The sequence below is a fragment of the Panicum virgatum genome, chromosome 7N (assembly GCF_016808335.1).
Source record: "Panicum virgatum strain AP13 chromosome 7N, P.virgatum_v5, whole genome shotgun sequence".
NCBI lineage: Eukaryota > Viridiplantae > Streptophyta > Magnoliopsida > Poales > Poaceae > Panicum > Panicum virgatum.
The window spans coordinates 47,205,237-47,222,219 of record NC_053151.1 but is presented as its reverse complement, the minus strand read 5'-3'; the positions used below and the strand labels follow the sequence as shown (position 1 = coordinate 47,222,219).

General features: G+C 44.0%; 1 protein-coding gene and 1 long non-coding RNA gene across 2 annotated transcripts; both read right to left on the bottom strand.

Moving 5' to 3' along the window:
* Positions 1-2,303: 2,303 nt before the first annotated feature.
* LOC120682854 lies at positions 2,304-3,085 on the bottom strand. Its single transcript, XR_005678619.1, has 2 exons — positions 2,742-3,085; positions 2,304-2,632 (listed from the first exon to the last, which is right to left on the bottom strand). It is a non-coding gene; the product is annotated as an uncharacterized LOC120682854 (long non-coding RNA).
* A 9,932-nt stretch (positions 3,086-13,017) lies between these two features.
* On the bottom strand, positions 13,018-13,750 carry LOC120683677. Its single transcript, XM_039965769.1, has 2 exons — positions 13,465-13,750; positions 13,018-13,360 (listed from the first exon to the last, which is right to left on the bottom strand). Exons 1-2 carry the CDS (start codon positions 13,612-13,614, stop codon positions 13,283-13,285), a joined length of 228 nt encoding a protein of 75 aa, XP_039821703.1. The 5' UTR covers positions 13,615-13,750; the 3' UTR covers positions 13,018-13,282.
* Between the last annotated feature and the right edge of the window lie 3,233 nt (positions 13,751-16,983).

Here is a 16,983-nt window from a genome sequence, read left to right as displayed (position 1 = left end):
ACTTAGGCACTGGTTTAACCGACGGGTCAATGACAGGCATCGGTGCCATGACTATACTATTGACCAGAGATGATGTGGAGTGTGCAAAAGCCAAGTCTTCAGCACCGGTTGAACCGATGGTCACCAGAGCAACACGTCGGTGCAATGACGTAAGCAAGAAATGAAGACCGCAACGACTATGTGACATTCCAAGTGTCACCGGTTTAACCGACACTGCAGTATCGGTTTAACCGATGGCCACAAGTGGTGCTGCAACTGTGTCAGAGAAGCCAACGGCTACTAGTCGGTCTAGTGTAATCGGTTTAACTGATGCCCCCCCCCCGCCCCCACGGTTTAACCCATGCCCTCGCAGAAAAAGGGTAACGGCTACTCTGAGTTGGAGGGCTATATATATGGTTCCCCCTGCTATTTGAAGCTTGCTGGAGTTCCCCCCGGAAGAGACTTGATTGTCGAGAAGCAGTACTCTTTGTGAGTACTTCAATAGCGTGGATGTAGGTGTGCCTTTGTGGCTAACCGAATCACATGATAAATCCTCGTGTCAAAGAGTTTGCTTCCTCTCATCCCTCCTTTAAGCTTCTGCATTTTATTCTTGCAACTTGTGTGACTTTACATTCTTAGTATAGATCAAACTAAGATTGACTATAGGTTGCAAAACTTGTTTTGGGATGGGAGTTTCACATTAGAAGAACCGTAGTTGCACATTTAGATAGTATGTTCTAGTTTAGATTTTGCGCAAATTAGTTAGAGCCATAGGTTAAGATTTTAAAGTAGCCTAATTCACCCCCTCCCCCTTTAGGCTAGAGCACCCGATCACTTTCACACTGTTGCTCATAAGCCAGTCAGGAGCAAGCTAGGCGATAGCCCAGTGATATGGGGGATGGGCCGGGGTTGGTCCTGCCAACCGACTAGGGTTCGGTTCCTGGGATTTGCACCAAAAAATCTCCTCACCCACCCCATATTCAAAGCATAGTTGGACTCATTTCTAGTCACTGGTCCCTCCATGTGTGTGGATCGCCTATTCTTACGGGATACGGACACTGTGTACGGATGGGGTGGGGGTTTGGAGGATTTTCTCGACCTGTGTGAGAAAGTTATTCTTTCTTTCGTGAAAATGTCGTGGGGCGGTCTTTCCCTCACGGATCAAGTTTTTGTTTTTGAAGCCCGTCAGGGAAAAAAAGAACAAAATAAACAGCATAACCGACACCAGAGGGGTTCTCCCAAAAACGAAAAGGGTATAGTGCTATCAGCCCCAACTCACAAAAGATATAGTGCTATCAGCACTAATTGGTTTTTAAATATATGTATAGTTTACTTCTTGAACTAAACTAATTAGAGCAAAAGAATGGATGCTTAAGCGAGATCAAGGCGGAAGTTCTGCTGCGCGTGATTGCACTCAAGCTGGGCCCTTTGAGCCTGCTAGAAGTGATTTGTTCCATCAGGTGTAGAAAAAGCTAAATATCAGTGACGAGGTTAATGTGTCCAAACAAATCAGTCCCAAGATGACACAAATGCTGCAGTGAGAGAAGTTTTATCTCCAGTGATGGTTAGTAGTGGAGGCAAAAAAGAAAAAAGGGTTCGGGAGACACTACTTCTATGGATGTGGATACATGTTCAAAGGATAAAAATGTGGATGTCAATGGAGATGATCAAGGTCTGTACTTTTATGATATTATTTTATCAGGTGGTGAACATCTCGATTTTGGGACATTTCAAAATATGAAAATTCAGAGGCTGTGGACAGTGCATCATCTTAATAACAAGGAGCTCTTTTACAATGAGAGAAATTTTACAATGATTGAAAAAAATAGGAGCCGTTCATCTGATAAAATTCTACGGTGGTGAAGGTAGGAAATATCTAGAAGTACCTAGTATAAAGTACCTAGTACTTCCAAAATGTGGGACCAAGTACCAAAAAGTGGGACCGAATACTAATTTAATTTAATTTTGTAAATACTTTCTATAAATCAACAGCTAGAAAAAACTTTAGGGTAAAAGTACCTGAAAAAGTACCCCTTGGTACTTTACAATCATCGTAAAAGAGCTCTTGCAATAATTGTAAAGTACTAAAGGGTACATTCAGGTATTTTTACCTTAAATTTTTTTCTAGCCGTTGATCTATAGCAATTATTTAAAAAGAAAATAAGTGGGGGCATAGGAACACGGCCACAGGCCCACATCAGATTTTATTGGGCCCATTTCAATCTCAAACTTCACCTAAAATGTTGTTTATATGGAGAATGCACGCAAGGATAGGAATGGTAAAGAATACATGGAAGGCGATCAGCCACTTGAGTGGATATACATTTAATCAAATTACTATTTTTATTGAGGTTGCATGTATCAAAAGAAAAATACACGCCCAAATCCTCATGGATCAAAGGGAAACTTCGAAAGGAAAAATAAAAATAAATAAATGTCAAGGTTCCATTACAACCAATGGATCGGAAGAGGAGAATCGATACTGCACATACAAGTATACAACGTATTCTTATTTGGAACACTGGCAAGTTATCAACCATGCACGCATCAACAATGAACACGTCGAGTCGTTTATTTAAAGCAGCTGGTCTCCGTTGACGCCGGCCTTTGATCCTTGGCTCACGTTGGGACCTCTCGGCTTGATCGCAATGGGCTGCAAAAGTAAAGGAGACACGGGCAACGTATTCTTATACTCGACCTGATGGATGCATGATGTGTTGGACCACTAACAGACAGATCGATGAGGATCTATATTTACATACCTGCACGTTGTGGAGCTTGGTGGGCTCCTGCACATCCTTGCCGGCGCCGGCGCGGCCGCAACCAGCGACGCGGTCGACGAGGCCGAGGAACTTGTCCTTGATTTGAGCAGTCAAGTTAGCCATGGGATCGGACTAGCTAGGGGAGCTTAATTTGTCGTGGCTAGCTAGTAGATGTGTGGGCAGCGGTGCTACTTGCTACTGCTACTGCCTCCCGATCGACCTAAATTATTAGCTGATGGAATTAGTAGGTTGCAAGCTAGAACTGAATTATTAGCTAGGGAGCTCTCTGAAGTCTCAAGTAGTGCTCAAGCCGAATGAATAACTTCTGTTTATTTCTTGTGTTTTCTTTGGGTGGATGCTGGAGGTGATCACGGAGCACCCCATTATTTATAGACGATCGACGAGGCCGCGTGAGCTTGACCGGGACAGCATGCATGCCCCACGCGCGTGCATGTTCAGACATCAGACAGGCCCACGACGAGGCATCAGAGAATTTCTCGCGGTCGCTGCGCATGTGTATCATATGGTTGGTGAGCGTGAGAGCTGTTGGATTTGCAACATACTTAATCTTAGGATCAGTTAGTCTAAATACATGAACACCTATAAACTGTAAAATTTAGAATCTAATTACTTACATGAAAAACAGTAGATCCCCTTTAGGGGCGCTGATGACCCGCGCCTACTCCATGCAGGCATGACGGAGAGATGGCAGAGGTCTTCAGACCACTCGCGAGCTGATCGGATCAGAGAGGTTAGGGTAGAGGTTTTTTTTCTTACTCTTTCACAGTGAAGGGGTGACTACCCATACTTATAGCTCATGGTGGCTTGGGACCTGGCCCACTTAGCTATTAGATGGGCCCACTGATCGTGGGCTAGACTTGGTCCAACGTGGCCCAATTCTCATGGGCCTTTAAATGATTTTAGGACTAGATCCTCTTTGATTAAGCCAAGATCAAATTCCAACATTGTCCCCCTTGATCGTAAGGTTTATCATCATCTTTTACTCATAGTAGAAAAACATACGAGGTAACGCATCACAATAGTTAATAAACACCATTGCTACTTCATTACCCACAATACATCATTCTACTCCAATTTCTTATATATAATGGGAGATGACCTACTCACTTATGGTCCTCATGTGCAAATTGTTTTCAACTTTATCATGCGCATTTAGTAATAGGAAAACAAAGCTTGTGTTCAGAATCAAGGATTCGAGATCTCAATTGTCCTAAGACTATAGGTTGTCTCAATTCATAAAGCCAGCATAATTTGAGACAAGCCATCAATTAGGAAAAACTTAATCTGAGTGATGATCAACCTTTAACACTTATATGTTGAGCATCGTCTTATATCATTAGAGCATGAGTTTAAATACTATGTATGATTCTGAATCTTTCTTTCACAATGTCGAGTGTTTGGCAGTGTCACTAGACATGTTACTCAAAACTAAATTGCACTTCTTATGGCTCTAAGTTTCAAGTTTTATACAATATCCCTCTAAATTTACTTAATATGAGTACTTATAGCTCTTGTCTTGAAAACAAGAGCAACATATGTTAAGTAAAAATCAAAATTATTACATTACTTTAGTCAACGCTATCAATTTCCTTATTGCAGTCTCTATTGCTTATGTGAATCTTTATGACCCACTGTTTTGACTACTTTAGAAAATCCTTCTTAAAAGCATCATGCTGACTAACACAAGTAATGAGAAATTGAAAATGATCTCTCTCTTATTTGGGTGATTGTCTCAAGTGGGATACATTATTTGCCTCATAATCCCACCAATCTCCTTAGACCTTCTTGCTTAACAAAGTAATGCTTATTTAGTATATACATAACAGTACCATCTCAAGTTGGAATCTAGTAAAGTTCAATAAAATACATGCGCAATTACTCATAACTTGGTAACTTAACAGAACACACTTATTTTCTGCGGTACCAACTAAAGCACGTGTGCTTATTCTCTAAATTTCCAACCATAATTCTTATCTTTAAAAGTGAATTTTTGTCACAATTTCACTTAGCAGGGTAGGCATCTCCATCTTAATGAGACATTCCGATTTCCCCCTCAAATTGTGAATTTTCCAATAAGGTAATTCACATTTGATGAACTCTCATTAATTCACTTCTAAAGGAAGTATGAAGAGTTAACATGCTTACAACTCCTAATAATATAGAGAGACATTAATGATGTTTTTCCACATAACATGACCATATTTTATTAACGAAATTGAGGATAAAAGTGTAACTCAATGTTGTTGGAACTCTTATAACAGCCTAAGTGCTGCTGAACTCTTATAATAGCTTTAATTTCACCCTCTTGTCCACATGTAACTCCAAGACTTATCTTAGACTGTTTTCATTATTCTTAAGGAAATATCGACAACATATTCATAAGATTGCCAACTTTACTTAAAATGCACATTCAATATAATTGACTAAGGTTCACTTTCTCAATCTGAGCTTAATGATTGAAACGGACACAAGAGCCCTTATAGATCTTCTATGTCCCAACTAATTGTTGTCAGAGAACTTTATTCAACATGAGAATGGCTCCCCCGGATCCTGACATATTCTTAAGGGACATACATTTTAGCAGCTCCTGCTAAGCATATGGCAAATGATTCATTGAATTCTTATCAATGTACCAACTACCAAGGCTTTTGTAATGAGAACTCATACTTATGTGCATAATTAATTATGTCCTTAAGAAATAATGCACAGGTACTATTACTCAATACTTTCTCATAATGTTTATGTACCACTGCGTTAGTGTCATCAACTTTCTCTTATTCAATCCCTTAATCTTATTGATACTGTTTTGCCTCATGAGCATAGGCTCAGGCCCCTTTGTTAATTTTTCTTTTAGAGTCACGTTCTGCATATGAACCCATGATAGTTCACTGTATTGACTCTATCAGAAATAGCTAATGGATGAGGGAATAAATATTACTTTTGAAGTTTCCTTAGTGGTACTCCTTATGCAATACCCTTTTAGCAATACGTGGAACAAGAACTTATCAATAGTGGAGAGAAAAATTCCACTATCCCTTCTCAAAATGTGGTATATCTCGAAATGCGGTATGCCACAATTCGATGATCTCATAGGATACTTATATTCCACTTTATCTTATAATTATGTTGGCAATAATAACTCATTTTAGACTCAGCCAACTCATTTATTTAAACACACATTTCTTTTCTATGGACTAGATCATTGTCCGCTTTTACTCCAGGAATAACAACTTAGGGAGTGAACTCAATGTCCCAATCAATACTAAATGTGTTTGAACAATATGTCCAAGGGATGGCTCCCCCACATCCTTACTAGCATGACCATAAAAGGTAAAGTTCCTTAATTAGATTGCTCTCACAAGTCAACCGACGAGAAAATCGTTGGATTCTCTTCATCATTATGAATTGACTTTTCTAACTAGAGTCAAATTTGTGTGCATGAATCATAATCTTATTCATATTGCTTAAGGGTACGTAAAATAGATGACAACTTATAGCTAAATAGGGATATAACTAATATTGTTATTCACAATAAATGAACAACAATATATCATGATAGAAATGCTCGTCACTTAAATTTCATCATGTTGGCATTAAAACTTAATAATTTCCACTTCGCATCACCGTTGGGCAAAAAACAAGAAGGAAATAAATAAATAAGGTCTGACTCATGAACTACCAATAAAAAGGCCTAGTTCACTTATAGAGTTGGCAAATAATTACAAATAACTCTACTTAGTATGTAATTATGAGCCATCATTAATTCTTGGGAATAATATTAGATCTCTAATTAGAACTTCTCGTTGGTTCCATTCCAATTAGAGAAACTAAAACACACCTTAGTATTGCTTATAAAGGTGCTACTGAGAAATCCCAAGAATGACATTATTATGTTTCTAACCAAGATTTCTATAACCAAATTTCTTATTGGTCCCATTTTGGTTAGGACTGACTTAATCATAACATAGTCTTAAGAGGAAGCGTAAAAATAGAATACTCAGTTCCTAATAATACATAAGATTAAAAGGATTCACTTAATGTAGACTCTTTCTTGACTTTAACTTATATTAAAGAAGAGCCATCTTAATATCAAAAGGATTTTTCACCACCGTTGGGCAGGAGCAAAATAAAACACTTAAGTGAATATCTCATGAATAAATTTTGCATCACCATTGGGCAGAAGCAAAATAACTTAGCATAATTTACGCAGTGGAAAACTTAATTTTGCATCACCGTGGGGCACAAGCAAAATAACTCAAATTTAAACTAAGTATCTCATCAATAAATTTTGCATCACCGTTGGCAGAAGCAAAATAACTTACCAAGCATCTCATAGCAAATAATTAATAACAACGTTGGTCAAAAATTAATTAAATGCCCAAAATGAACTTAAACAATTCTGAACAAAATTCACGTTGGCTTCATTTACTCAGAATTGTAACTCATAATTTTCTCATAATTTCCAATGTAAATATGCTCGAAACTAAATTTACTTAGTGCTCATACAAATATTTTAAGCAAATACACTGAAAATTAACTCAGATATGAGTAAAACTTATTGAATGGAGAAATTAACAGGGTCCTAAATCTTAACGAGCTCAAGGCCCGAAAACAGACAGCTGGGCCGGCCATTAGGCCCAAACTGCGGGCGCCTCCCAGCCTAGCCGCCTAGGCCGCAGGCCCAGCAGCCGACGGGCAGGCCGCCAAGGCGGCTCAACGCGGCGCCCCACCCCACTCTCTTTGATCTGAGTGGTCCGATCTCACAGACCTAAATCTGACAGCCCGGAGCATTTTTCGGGAGTATAAAGGGCCGGTTGCAGCAGCAAACCCTAACCCTAGCTCATTCTTCCTCCTCTTCTCAGCAGCCAACGGCCGCCGCAGCCCTTGGGCTTCTTATGGTGCCGCGCGCCGCCGGCTTGAGCCGCTCCGGCCGGAGCGCCGCCGCCGCAGCCTCTGTGCTGCATGCACGCGTGGCGTGACCTGCCAGAGCAGCGCCGCCGGCGGCCCTTGCGCGCGACGTTCTTTGCTGTGGTGGCCATGGGTCGTCGGCGAAGATCTCATGGTGGTACGCGTCGTCGGCCGGCGCTCTGGTTCCACGGGCGCGGTTCTCATGGCCTGCCACTGTGGGAGGTGTAGCCGCGGTCGGTGCGCCGCCGCTGGCCGGTGGTGCGGACTTGCGCCATCTCTGCACGCTGTCGTTGCTGCCTCATGCCGCCATGGCTCGCCGGTAAGTACGTGAGTCCGGCGCTTGTCACCGGTGTGGAAAACCGGTGAGCTCCAGCGTCCCCAGCGCCGCTCTGATGTCCCGCCGCCGCAGGTCTTTGGTATCCCCAACGTGTGGAGGCGGTGGCGTGGAGGCCCTCAGTGCCACCGTCACTGGTTGCTGACCGGCGAGTGCTCCTCATGGCGGGAAGATGTGCCGGTGGCGGCTAGGGTTTCACTTTTTTTTTGCTTCTTATGCCAAGACTCGTGGGGTCTGGATCTGATGGTTTTTCGGGTGGGATCTTAGTTTTGCTAATGGGTGCTCTCAGATCTGGTTCTCACTACCTATTCCATTTCTTATTTCTCTGTAAATATTAGATCCGAGATGAAAACTTATATTCGGCTCTAATTTTTTCATGCGAGATCTGTACATGAAGAAACCGGACTGATTGCACAGATCTAATGCACACTGATGAGTGAGAAAATCTTAATTGATCTTAGGGTTCATGATTAGACTAACCTGGCTCTTGATGCCAAATGTTGGATTTGCAGCATGCTTAATCTTAGGATCAGTTAGTCTAAATACATGAACACCTATAAACTGCAAAATTTAGAATCTAATTACTTACATGAAGAATAGTAGATCCCCTTTAGGGGCGTTGATGACCCGCGCCTACTCCATGCAGGCGTGACGGAGAGATGGCAGAGGTCTTCAGACCACTCGCGAGCTCCTCAGATCAGAGAGGTAGGGTAGAGGTTTTTTTCTTACTCATTTCACAGTGAAGGGGTGACTACCCATACTTATAGCTCGTGGTGGCTTGGGACCTAGCCCACTTAGCTGTTGGATGGGCCCACTGATCATAGGCTAGGCTTGGTCCAACGTGGCCTAATTCTCATGGGCCTTTAAATGCTTTTAAGACTAGATCCTCTTTGATTAAGCCAAGATCAAATTCCAACAAGAGCTCCTGAAAACGGAGCTCTGCATCATCTCATTAGCATTAGCCTGTTAATTTATTCGTTCGCTTCTACGTGCAAAGCTGCTGGCTGAATAGTTAATTGTTGCCCGCTCTGCACCGTACGCGTATGCTAGCTCCATGTGATGCGATGCGCGAAATTATTGTTTGGGTAGCTAGTTGATACTATAACTAGTACTTGGTGATAATATTTATAGAATATAATCTGATCGTGATCGGTGATGGCGGCAACGGCAACTTATAGCATTGATATGGAACCGGTTCCTCTGCAGTACTGCAGAGGGACTCGGTGCCACTGACCTGCGGGCCCCATGGTTCAGGGGGCCACAGGTCAGTGGGAGAGTCTCCCTGCAGTACTGCAGAGGAGACTCATCCCATTGATATATATATTTGCAAAGTATATAGTGTGACGACGTTATCTTTTGCTGTCCCAAAATCACGGAGCAGACGAGAAATCCCATTGTTTAATATTTGGCCGCATGCCTACTATATATATATGGTGGCTGCGAAATATGTAGGAATGCTCGCGATATAGATGAGGAGGGGTCTGATTGTTTGGTTGGCCTAGAAACGAGCTGGGACCTGGTGAGTTGGCCCATTCTACGACAGAAGGAATTCGGTGGCTCGTACGACGACCAAATGTACTAAGCAAATTTCACATGTCTCTTGACTGCCAAATGATGCATCAGTGGTTCATTTCCAACCCAAAGGTCCTCCCAAAATCTGAATTGGCTGTCATTCCCAACTATAAATCATCCTCGAGGTAAAAAGAAACCTTTAATGTCCATTAGCCCTTTCCAGAATTAAGAATCTTCTGATTTCTTAGCCACTTGTGACAACACCTTATTACCTAGATATTTCCGCTTGAGTATGGTTTGCCACATTCCTTCTTCATTGAGGAGTTCGAAAAGCCATTTGCTTAGCAAACAGATATTTTGAAACTCAAGGTTTGTGATACCCAAACCCCCTACACACTTAGGTGTAGAAAGGATGCTCCATTTTGCAAGTCTGTACTTCTTTTGGTGATCATCACATTGCCAGAAAAATCTGAACAAATAGTAATCCAGTTTCTTAAGCACACTTTTATGAATCTTGAAGAAGAAAAGCATGAACATTGGTAGAAAGTACAAAACTAAATTAATGAGCACTAATCTTCCTCCCACTGATAAGTGTTTTCCTTTCCAGCTGCTAATAAGTTATTCTGAAAACATTCTTCTATTATGCTACAATCCTTATTTGCCAGCTTTTGATCACTCCTTGGAATCCCCAAATATTTGAATGGAAAGCTCCTTCTTGACAATTTTTACCAATTCTTTAGCTTCTCATCCCATGCAAAATAGTTCACTTTTATGGAAATTGATCTTGAGGCCGGATAACTTCTTGAAAGCACATAGTACTAACTTCAAGTTCTTGGTCTGTTCTAAATCATTTTCCAGGAAAAGAATCGTATCATCTGCATATTAGAGAATCGACAGGCCCCCATCTACCAAATGTGGCACCAAGCCTTTGAGTTGTTCTGCAATCGCAGCTCTAAGCATATCTGCCACCAGATCGAATAGAACCGGTGAGAGAGGATCCTCTTGTCTTAAGCCTTTTTTAGTTTGGAAAAAGTTTCCCATCTCGTCATTTATCTTTATTCCCACATTACCCCCACTAACAATACTCTCAATCCACTTGCACCACTGAGACATAAAACCATTCATTCTTAAGGCTTGCTGTAAAAAGGACCAATAAACGTTCTCGAAATGTAATTTGAGAATTAGACCACTTTGTTTTTTCCTCCGAATCTCATGGATGGTTTCATGTAGGATTGCCACCCCCTCCAAAATGTACCTTCTTGGTAAGAAAGTTGATTGTGAAGGTCTAATAATTCTATTTGCCACTGTCGTAAGCCTATTAGCAACAATCTTTGTAAAAAATTTAAAGCTAACGTTCAGCACGCAAATTGGTCGAAATTGTTGAACCATCTTAACTTCCTTTAGTTTTGGAAGTAAAGTATACCCCAAAATTCAAACTGAAGATAGGGAGGTTGTGTCTATGGGAATCTTGAAATATGGTCATTAGATCATGTTTTATAAGACTCGAACACCTGGTAAAACTCTGCAGGGAAGCCATCAAACCCTAGAGTTTTATTGTGCTTCATTTGAAATATCGCCTCTCGGACCTCTTTCTCTAAGGAACTCTCTATTAAGATCTCATTTTCCTCATTTGTCGTTTGGATAATATCTTCAGTCCTACTCTCATCCATAGTCCAGTTTTTTTTTGGAGCGGCCAAATAAACCTTTGTTATGTATTTTTTGGACGGAGCGCCCCATTTATACTCAAGAAGCCGCGTGTGTGGCCTGGGTGACAGGGTCACCAAACGCTCGTTAGCTTTGCTTCTCCTTCCTCATTCGTAATCGGCCCGGCTTGCTTTAGTCAGTGACCTGACAGACATGCGTGATCAGGCCGGCTGCATCAGCTGCTGCGAGCCTGCGATCGTACGCGTAAGACGAAAAATGCAGCACGGCGCCCGCATGGCATATCCACTCCCTGATCGATCGGCAATTAATTAGATAATTAATTATTGCAGCAAGATCAGCGACCTGCATGTACAGTGATTATCGAGTGTATATAACTTATTAAAAAACAGACACGCGATTGTCACGGCCTAAGAAAATTAAAACAACGTGTAGCCTGCGGCCTGCGCTAGCTGGTCGTGTTGTTTTGCTAGAAAGGTCTCCAATGCGCATCTCTCTCCGGCGTCACATGACATGAGAGCGATCAGGAAGGAATGTTCATGATTCCACATGTGGAGCATGCATGCCTCATCATGGATCAGGATTCAGGACTGAACTTTTTTTTATTTTATTTTTAGAAAAGAGGACTCAACTTTACAAGAAAAAAAATTATTGGCGTGCCAAGCATCGATGGAATATACATATATAGTTATCCCACCAACTCAAAGCAGCGGAATTTAATATCCTCCAACTCAAATCGTAGAATTTTAATATCAACAAGACAAAGGGCCGCGCAGCACATCTTCAAAAAACCTTAACTTCTTCGCATGAGCTGGGCTGAAGATAAAATTTATATGCGAACTGGGTGTAGCTCAGCCGGTGAAGTTCTTTGTGGTGGAACTTACCCACCAGGGTTCGAGTACTCGGCACTGGTGCTCGCATTTTCCTGGATTTAACCGGCGCTATTCTTTCAGTGGTAGACGATGAGTCCGTCGACTTCGTTAGTTGCGTGCGTGTATTCATAGGGGTGAGTGTGCATGCGTTTATGAGCTTCTGCATTTGTACTGTATTTCGGAAAAAAAAGATAAAATTTATGTTGTACTGTATTCCGAAAAAAAGGATAAAATTTATATGAATATTGAGGTCTGCAAATTTGTGGTGCACCACTTTTACATTTGTAATCGATGAAGTGTTCTGATCTCTAGTTGTAGATCTACGTATACATCATTTTTTATCTTTCCAGTCAACAGCGCTCACAGTGTAGTGTAATTTTAGAAATAATAACGTTTTCATATGATGTCCGATGGAAATAAAGTTTGAATGATTATTCTTTATCTTGACGAAATATATAACTTTGTTCTCCACCATTACCTTTTCATTAAAAGCCATGTTGGTGTAAAAAAATAACAATACAATATTTGGATCTATAAATAGAGATCTGACATTTTATACAAAGTTGTAGAGCTTCATAACGTTTATTATTTTCATTACGTATAAAAGTTATGGTTTCTGAATAAGTGATGCGAAGAAAAGGGATATCTCACCGGTTGAAGTGGAAATATTTACATTTCGCCGTTTCAACTAGGGGTATTTAGGTCTGCCTTTTGTGTTTTTCACTGTATAATTAAGCTAGTATACTTTTGGATATTTGACTCGGGAATCGGGATATTATTTTTACAAATCACAATTAAAAAGAAAAAATATGAAGGGGCCCAGGAACACAGCCACAGGTCCACATCAGACTTTATTGGGCCCATTTCAATCTCAAACTTCACCTTCAGTGTTGTTTATATGGAGAATGCACGGCAGGATCGGAATGATAAATAATACATGCAAGGCGATCAGCCACTTGAGTGGATATACCTTTAATCAAATCTCTATTTTTATTGAGGTTGCATGTTTCAAAAGAAAAATACACGCCCAAATCCTCATGGATCAAAGGGAAACTTCGAAAGGAAATATAAAAAATAAATCTCAAGGTTCCATTACAACCAATTGATCGGAAGAGGAGAATCGATACTGCACATACAAGTATACAACGTATTCTTATTTGGAACACGGGCAAGCATATATACCAAGTTATCAACCATGCACGCGACAACAATGAACACGTCGAGTCGTTTATTTAACGCAGCTGGTCTCCGTTGAAGCCGGCCTTTGATCCTTGGCTCACGTTGGGATCTCTCGGCTTGATCGCAATGGGCTGCAAAAGTAAACGGTGACAAGGTAAAGGTCAGTGACCCATGGATGTATATATGTAGCAGAAGCATGAGGAGTAATTGACAGGAACTCGTAGGCAAGCGGCACCTGAACATTTGGCAACTTAGCGGGCGCCTCGGGTACATCCTTGTTAGCGCCGGCGCCGGCGGCCGCGCCGGCGCCGCGGCCGCCCCAGCTGACAACGCGGTCGACGAGGCCGAGGAGCTTGTCCTTGAGCTGAGCGGCGAAGTTGGCCATGGACGATGATCTCGTAGCTTTTCTCTGCGTGCTAGTACCTGACGAGCTAGCTCGGTGATGAATTGCCTTGCTTGCTTACTATGGTTGGCAGCGGTGGAGTAGCGGTGAGTGCCGGAGGCGACGGCCGAGCGTGCCATTTATACACGCCGCGGCGGCTCGGCGGACGCGTCACCAAGCCTTGCTGGACGAGGCCCACGACAGAGCAGAGGGTACTCGGCATGCCTCGCCTTTCAGGAATTCAGAGCTACTTGTTTTCAGATCGCACGCGTCTCACACGGTTGGCGAGCCATCGCGCCGCTTCAAACATGTGAAAAGAAAGGCTCGCCTGGCCTGGAGAAATGAGCTAGTGTTGCTCTTTACGCGCTGCATCCATTGCATGATATGATTACCGACTCGACCATGATCAATTGATCATTATTCCTAATATTTTTTATTTATTTTGCATCGATTATTCAGCACGAACCATCGATTACACTGTTGACTACTCCATATATATGTATGTATTTTTGGACTGCGAGTATAGATGGCTATCCGGGCCACCCAGCCCGGCCCTGGCACAAACCCACCCTAGCCTGCCTTTTCTCGAGCTGTGCCTAGCCCATAGTCACAAAGTTCCTGGGTCGACCGGGTCGAGGAACGGGGTCGAGGGTCGAGGGTCGTCACTTTATAAAATTGTGGTACGAATGGGGTATACCTCTGTGGAACGATAAATTATTATGTGGAACGTGACCCTGATTCATCCGGGTCGATATTTTCGGGTCGATGCGTCTTTAAAAAGAGAAAAACTATATATGTGCTAATAATGAAGAAACTAATATGCACAAGCATATAAGAAATGTATAAAAAGAGTACATTTAGACCATAGTACACGTACTCGGCTCATTATCTAACAAAAACCACACCCTTAACCTTCTTATCCCAATTAAATCTGCTAGTAATGGGGCTGCGACCCCTCTCAAACCGGGACGCGATCCAATCTTGAATGGGACACTGACCCACTTTGACCCCGACCCTCGAATCGGAACGGCGTTCCCGGGTCGTGGGACGAGGCATCGACCCCGAATCCTGTGACTAGCCCAGCCCGATATCCTAGCGGGCCGTGCCGTGCTAGCCCACGGGCTACATCTATAGCCCAAGCACAGGCTCATAAGCCCATTTTGTGTCGGGCCAGCCCGTGGAGCCCGACCTGCTTGTGGGGCTCGGGCCATGATGGGATGGTACTCGGCCATTGGAGGAAGCGCGGCGGTGTGGTTAGAGCGTGGCGCGGAGGGAGGCGGCAACGGAGAGGCACGGAGGAGGGCGGGAGGGGTGAGGAGAGGAAGTGCGGCGGCGGCGTGGTAGGGAGGCGTTGCGGCAGCGCGGAGGGGAGCTCCCAGTCCATCGGCACTAGATCTGGAGGCTAGTTGGCTAGGGTTGCGGGGTAATAGGGCGGCGTCGATGCTGGGGCGAGGTAGCGGAGGGGGCGGCGTCGGCCGTCGGGGAAGGGAAGCAGGGCGGCGGTGCTGGAGGGGAGGCACCGCATCGGTGCAGGGGTGGGGTGGTGGTGTCGAGAGATCGGGGGAGAGCGGAGGAGGCGGGTGAGGGTAGGGAGGGTGATGGAGAGGAAACAGTGCTCTGCAGCCTGTGGGCTGCGGTGTGCGGGGGTAATCGGGTCAGGTAGCCTGTGTGCTGCGGCGCGCGGGGCCAGCGAGGGTGAGGCGGCCCATGGGCTGCGGCGTGCGGGGGTGAGGTTGCCTGTGGGCCGGCCGACTGAATGGCTACTGGGCCGGCCTGCTAACTCCGTGCCAGGCCATACCAGCCCACGGGCTGAGTTGGCGGCCCAAGCCCGGGCACGGTTGATGGCCGGGCCGGCCCTTGCCAGGGTTCACCTAACCGTCGGTAACCGGTCCGGTTTGACCGGTTACCGGTCAAACCGGTCCGGTCCGGTTCCGGTTTGGGCCGGTACCAAACCGGCCCAAATTCAAAATTTAAATTTAAATTCAAAAAAATATAAAATTCCCAAAAAAATCCTAAAAATACTTTAAGATGTGACGAATCTAATGGTGTCAAATTTTCTCAAAAATTCGTTCAATTAGTATAGTTTGCGGAGATTTGAAGTTAAACAAAAAAAACATGCATACAAAAGTATATAAATATAATGTAAAAGTAGTACAAAAGATGATTGGAGGGTTCATTTAGACTAAAATATGTTATACAAATATTTATTTAGTATACTTTGCAGACATTTGAATTTAAACCAAAAAATAAAAAAAATTGAATTTGACCGGTTACCAGGCAAACCGACCGGTTACCAGTCAAACCGGCCGGCAAACCAGTCAAACCGGCCGGTAAACCGATCTAACCGGCCAGTATACCGGTACGAACCGGTTGAACTGCGTCTTTTGAATTCAAATTTGAATTCTACCGGTTCCGACCGGTAACCGGTCAAACCGGTTCGGTAAACCGGAACCGGAGCCCGGCGGTTACCGGTTACCGGTCGGGAAATAAAACCCTGGCCCTTGCACGGTAGGGAGCCAGCCGAGCCGTGCTTGCATTGGGCAAAATTTGCCATGCTTCAAACGGGCCAATGGGCTACGGGCTGCATAGGCAACTATAACCTCGAGCAATAATCAATCGATGCTTCCAATATGTTTGGGGCCACAAAAGCTCGACTTCCATTTTTTTCCAAGCAATGAGCTGGGAAGGGCCGCCCTGGCTCTAAGAACCTTCGTCATTCCACATGTGTACTGATATGCATGAGCATGATTAGTTGCTGTTTCACGAGGGATGCCTATTTCTCAAGTGATTTAAATTTTTGTTACTTTTAACAAGGGCTGTTTTCTCTTCCTCCATCTTCATCTCTTCTTCTTCCTCTCTTCTCTGCATCTTCCTACACTAAAATTTAGAATATTTTGCATCACTCGCCTCTCCGGACCCTTCTTTCCCCTTGCTACAGTTGAGAGAGGCGAGCGAGAGGGCGACCGTCCCCGCCGGCGGAGCCGGCGGTCTCTCCCGCCTCCGATGGCCCCCGGGGCGTCGTGAGGTGGCGGGGAACGTCGGCCTCTTGCCGGCTGGTGATGGGGTAGGCAGTAGTTTAGGTCCTAGGGTTTCTAGGGTTTCGTTTCCGGCATCGATGTCGAGGCGGCGGCGTCATGGAATAATGTCCTCCCGAGTTCTTCCCCGTCTCAATGGTGCTCCGCTCCGGCGCCGTCGACGAGCGCGTGGAGGAGGAGTTCCCGGCGTGGATCCCCTGTACAGGAGTCCGCGGCCGGCGGCTTGTCGGCAGGTGAGTCCGTTGGCCTTTTGCTCGATGGATCCAGGGCATGCTGTGGGTTTTGTGGAGGTTGGGTGGCCGGATCGGGCTCGGCTTCACCTCGGCGGCGGCGGTCG